This window comes from Zea mays, chromosome 1, assembly GCF_902167145.1.
Source record: "Zea mays cultivar B73 chromosome 1, Zm-B73-REFERENCE-NAM-5.0, whole genome shotgun sequence".
NCBI lineage: Eukaryota > Viridiplantae > Streptophyta > Magnoliopsida > Poales > Poaceae > Zea > Zea mays.
The window spans coordinates 301,449,575-301,455,574 of record NC_050096.1 but is presented as its reverse complement, the minus strand read 5'-3'; the positions used below and the strand labels follow the sequence as shown (position 1 = coordinate 301,455,574).

General features: G+C 46.2%; 1 protein-coding gene across 1 annotated transcript; it reads right to left on the bottom strand.

Annotated features, from left to right (window-relative positions):
• Positions 1-5,514: 5,514 nt before the first annotated feature.
• LOC103644268 (uncharacterized) lies at positions 5,515-6,000 on the bottom strand. The gene has a single exon (XM_008667473.2). The coding sequence runs from the start codon at positions 5,998-6,000 to the stop codon at positions 5,515-5,517; it is 486 nt and encodes a 161-aa protein (XP_008665695.1).

Genomic DNA, 6,000 nt, shown 5'->3' with positions numbered 1-6,000 from the left:
TTTTGAAAACAAATCAAACTATACATAAAAATCAGGTTTTAGAAGCACGGGACCGAACAAGGTGAGGGAATATATTTTCATATTACACACTTGCGTATTCCCTGTATAAATACCTCGTGTTCCAACGTGCCCCTACACGTATCATCGATCAGCGATCCACATCGTCGTCTCCCCCAAAAGCTCTGCGTGGGTTACCTCGTAGTGCGTCGTCGGGACTAAGCACCGATAGTGTTCGTACAAGGAACAAAGTCCTGATAGAACTCAAGGAAGACAGTTCTAAAGATCGGATTCGAAAATCAGCATATGAATAAAAATCTTTTTTTATTTTTTTTAGAAAAGAGTTTAAATCCAAATCCAATTTTTAGGTGCGAATTTAAATTCACACAGGTAAAAATAATGCTCCAGCATGCAGCGCATAAACAAAATATTTATTTTAAGAAAAATATTATTTGAAATGTTTGATCCATATAAATGTCCTCTAATTCAAATAAATATGGGAGATAATTTTATTTAAATTTCAAATTAGAATTTTAGAACAGCAAATCATACATGAATACATTACTAGCTCACACTTTGTTTTTAATTACTTAGTGCACTCTAGGCGATAGAACCAGCTATTCATGAATATGACGCCCTTGCCCTTGCCACAACCGCCGAGGTGGCCGAGGGATGGGTGGTGACTGGGGAGGGGAGGGGATGAGAGGTGGCGATGGGGGTAGGGGCGGCACGTAGATTGGTGTAATGAGGGGGGTAAGCGGGAGACTGCGGCGTCGAGGACAAGGACGGGGTGCGGCATCAAGGCCGGGAAGCACGGGCCACGCAGGAGGACAACAGATGTAAGACCCAAAATTACAAAAAATAAATAAATAATATAATTATGAAAATAAATAAACAAATATAGTATTATAATGTTTTGGAAATGGGAAAGGAATTTTTTTTGAAACCATTTATTCCTCCCATGAATAAATAACAAGGAGAAGAATAGAAAAAAATAACATTGTAAACAATAGAAGTTATGTTCACATTAGTATGAATTTAGACACTTGGAAATTTAAAGATCAAACATGGATTTGAAAAGAGTTGAGAAAGATAATTATGATAATCATTTAATTAAATGGTGAGGGGAAGATAAATAATAATAATAATATAAATAATAATAAACATGAAGTTAGGATTTGGGTTCACATTAGAATGAAGTTTGAAATTCAAAGTTGAATCATGTTTGAATTCGAAATAGGAGTTGAAAGCTTGAAAAAGAAATCAAAAAAAAGAGAAGAAAAGATTTTCCCTGCGCCTGGGCCGAATTTCACCTGTCTCGGCCCATTCTTCCCACCGCGCGACCCACTTTGTCTTCCCCTTCCTCTGCGTAATGTGTCACTGGTGGGCGGGCCCGGGTTGCCAGTATTCCAACTGCCCAGCTCGTCCGCGCGGCTCCATCACCGTCACCGCCAGCTGAGCCCCGCCTGTCAGACTCGTCTTCTCCCTCGGAACAACCTTGTGCGCGCACGGTAACAACCCGCGCGTGGTGCGCGGAATCCGTGGCTCTTCTCCTTTTTCTGTTCCGCGTATGTGCATGGGCGCGTTGTCACTGCCAGTGGACCCCGTGCCGGAGACACCTCCTACCGTAATAACAGAACGCTGGAGCTCTCGACGGATCCCCCTCGATCCGAAAACCGCGCCGGGGTCTCGGGCTACCCCGCCGCCCTCGTGGCTCCGACCGGGAGCATATAAACCGGCCCCGCGACCCCCTTCCTTCCCCGTATTCCGCTCCCCACGTCATCCACTGCACCGTCGCCGCGCCGTGTGTGAACAAATCCGCCGCCAGAAATCGTTGTCGATGCGCCGCGACCGTAACATCGAATTCGTCCACCCTAGGCATGGGGTCTCGTCGTGGAGCACCGCTGGAGGTCGCGGAAGTCAATCCGGGAGCTGAGGGTGCCTGCAATCGTCTCGCGTGCGACCAATCACTCGTCAGAGCCCATCTCCGCCGCGGATCCCGCTCGTCTCGTGGACCGGCCACGCCACGGGACAAGCTCTGGTGAGAAACCAATTCGCTACTCCCTATGTTCCCTTGAATGCGTGGGACCGTGAATCGTAGCTCGTGATTTCTTTTGGACGGCGTATCGGGTGGCCGGAGTTATGGCGCCGCCGCCCTGTTCCGTCCATCTCGGCTGGAGGTGGGTGATGGCGTGCCAGCCGTTAGATCCATGGTGGATGCGTGCGATTAGATCCGGGTGGGTGATGATCTTCATACCGTTGGTTTTCCAATGGGCGTATGGGATCGAATCCAGGGCGTATCGCTTCAGGATGTGATCTGGACCATGAATCCCGGATCCTGTGGCCCGGATTGATTACGGGTTCACATATGATAACGATCTAATCCGAGCCCTCAAATGTCGATCCAACGGTTGAATTCTACCCGTACCCCTTCGTCTTGGACGATTTACTTAAGAGACCCTGCCTTTTTCACAAATCAACCCGTCGTCCCCGCGATTGTGGGCTATGTCTGGTAGATTTTACAGATTAAACCCCGGACTTCTCTGTATTAGTATGCTTAGCCAGGGACTTAAGAAAATAGGAAAAACAAAATAGAAAATACTTTTCTAGTACAAAAATAATTCTAGAACTTGTGTAATTCCTAGAAAATCCATTTTTGCTCCGAAATGAGTCATTCTAGTGGCTATAATTTTGTATTAATATTGTCTATCAACCAGTAACATTGTTTATCCATGAATCTTGAATTAAAATTATTCATTTGGATTAATCTATTCTAAGCACTAAATAATTTTGGAAATTCATAACTTAATAACCGTAGCTCCGAATTTAGTGGTTCTTGTTTCTACGATCTCGTTACGTAGCGTAGAATATTATTATGCAGTTTATGATTATGTTGGTGTAATGTTAATTTTGCCTATACATATTTGTATGTATTGCTACGTTTAGCAGTGAGGACACGAGTCACCAAAGAGCAAGTTGGTACCTGAAATCTCAAGTCCCAGGCAAGTTGTGCCCTTGATCACTTCTTTTTACCCAGTCGTGTTCTGATTAATCATAATGATCTGCATAGGTTAATTTTGATGGGACCCAACAGGTTACCCTAGTTTGATTATCTTTATACCTTGACTCCACTAAACTTTTTGGGTAGTATCTGCTATTGCTTTATGCGGTTTTGGGTATGAAGATTACACTATTCATGATTACATTTTTTTTATTATCTGTTTATTATTTATTGTTCATGTTAAGATCATTATGTTAATTGGAACATGGAGAACCACCCGGGAAAACAGTGCTACCACAAGGGTTTATGGACGCCCTTGGCTGATTAATTAGGAAAGCTAGTGGAGGACTACCTTACCCGAAAGGGGCAAGGGCAGTAGGGGAGTGGTCAGTGTAGGGAGGTCCTTGGTTGATTTTGCTGCGATGGCGGTCAGGCAAGAACCCTGCATTGGAGCTTCCTATAAACTGTAGCGGGTTTTCTGAAGCTAGTGGAACTTTGTAAAGGCCTCGTAGTGTTACCCTGCCTCGCCTCCTCGGTAGAGGTGTATGGGAAGTCGCGATCCCTTGGCAGATGGGTAACATGACTTGTGGGTAAAGATGTGCAACCTCTGCAGAGTGTAAAACTGGTATACTAGCCGTGCTCACGGTCATGAGCAGCTCGGACCCTCACATGATTAATTTATGGAACTTAAATTCAATTTGTCATATGCATTGCATCGCAGGTGATGTTGTTACTTCTGTTCTACTATTTAATTGGGTTGGTATTTACTTATACTTAGTAATTGCTAATAAAATTTTGACCAACTTTAAAAGCAATGCTCAGCTCTAACCATCCTCTTTGGTAAGCCTTACACTTCACGTGAGCTCCCATCTTTGGTGAGTTCATGCACATTATTCCCCACAACTTGTTGAGCGATGAACGTATGTGAGCTCACTCTTGCTGTCTCACACCCCCCCACAGGTCAAGAACAGGTACCGCAGGATGAGACGCATGAAGGATGCAGCGATGTGTTCGTGAGAGATCTAGGTCGTCGTCTCCCAGTCAACTTTGGGTTGCTGGACCGTTGTCTCCTTATAATGTAATTATTTATTTTGTATAGAACTCCTGTTATGTAGTAAAGATGTGACATTCGATCCTGTGTCATGATTCATCATATGTGTGAGACTTGGTCCCAGCACACCTGGTGATTATGTTCGCGCCTGAGTCTTAGTGCCCCTGAAATCCGGGTGTGACAACAGAGATAGTGGTGGATGCGGTGAGCGCAGGGTGAATCGTGAGCGGGGAGGACGGGGTTGGGGAGCACGGTATCGCTGTGCACGGCTATAGTTGATGCTTAATAGGTAGTAGAGATTTAGTTAATTATATATAAAAGTGGAGCTTTAATTTAAGATTTGGTGTGGTATATAGTGAACAGAAAAATTATTTGTTTTTTTTAAAAAAATATAGAATTAATCGTGTTATTATTTGTAATAAAGTAGAGAACGTAATGATTAGTGTAGAAAACATAACAATGAAAATTTTATGATGTTTTTTTAATCTTGAATACGATGTCTTTTGTGGCCTCGTAGAATTTTGAAAACAAATCAAACTATACATAAAAATCAGGTTTTAGAAGCAAGGGACCGAACAAGGTGAGGGAATACATTATAAAGATTAATATTGACGCTACCGAAATCAAGAGTAGGATGATTTCCTAGTGGTTGTTTTGAGTTTTAACGTCTAAAAGAAATAAAGAAACAGAAATACATATGCATATGCATGGTTTGTTTTGACGTCTAAAACAAATTTACAAAGTTTGTAAAAGAAAACAAACAGAAATCATCCATCGTCTGTAAAAGAAAACAAACAGAAATCCATCGTTTGTAAAAGAAAACAAACAGAAATACACTGCACGCAGCCTATCACAAACAGAAATCCATACCATTTCGAGATTTATCTCCTATATATCTAGTAGATCGATCTGTTTCACAGTTCAAAATTCTGCTGTCAGACTTATCTCGTAAAGGTGTATATAAACACCTACCTAGCTACCTGCCTGTCCGCGTGCAGTGCAGAACTTACGTAGACACAAGAAGCTAGCCATCATCGTCCCCCACCCGCGGCGACAGAACGTACGCGCTAGGCGCTAGCCGATCCACCATCACCACCTGGAGATCGGAGATCGGTGGCATATGGCCGCCGACGATCACGTCTTCCGGGCCACCAACGAGGCGTCCGTCGCCCTCCTGCGCGGCCTCCGCGCCGGAACCGTCGACAAAGCCTTCATCCACAACGTGGACGTGTACACCGCTGCTCCTGAGGAGCTGGTCGCCGGCCTGGAGCCGGTGCCGGGCACCGACGTGACGGAGGACGGGTACAACAGGCAGTGGTACCTATACTGTCCGAAACGATACAAGAACGGCGTGGGAAGGGCCAGCGGGCACAGGCTGCGCGCGGTGGAGACCGCCGGGACGTGCTGGCACTCGGAGACTGGCCCGAAGCCCGTGGAGGGCTTGCCCGGCGCCACGTTCTGCAGCTTATCCTACGGCCGCAAGGAGAAGGAGGACGAGGGGACGTCGGGTCGGCATCGCCATCGCTTCGACAGGATGGGATGGCACATGACCGAGTACGACGACACCCAGGGCGGCGGCGGCGACCACGTGCTGTGCAAGGTGCACCGTTCGTCCTCGTCTCTGGCCAAGAAGAAATGCAATACCAAGAGGACGGCGACAGGCGATCACCCCGAGGCGCCGCCAACCAAGGTGATCCGCGACGTGCAGGTGCAGCAGATGCAGGACCCCGCCGGCGCCATCTTCACCGGTGCTACTGCTTACCCGACGATGGATGATCCCCGGATGGTCGGAGGCGAGTTGGGCAAGTCCAACGTCGACTACTTGCTCAACATCAACAATGTCGATGGGGAGCAGCAGCAGCAGCAACAGCCATGCGCTGAGCCGAGCAGCGACGTGCAGGTGCAGGTGGACCCCGCCGCCACCTTGATGCCCAGCTATGTTCATGGTCAT

Excerpts from the sequence above, each read along its gene's own strand:
- LOC103644268 (XM_008667473.2), bottom strand. The coding sequence starts at position 6,000 with ATGACCATGAACATAGCTGGGCATCAAGGTGGCGGCGGGGTCCACCTG.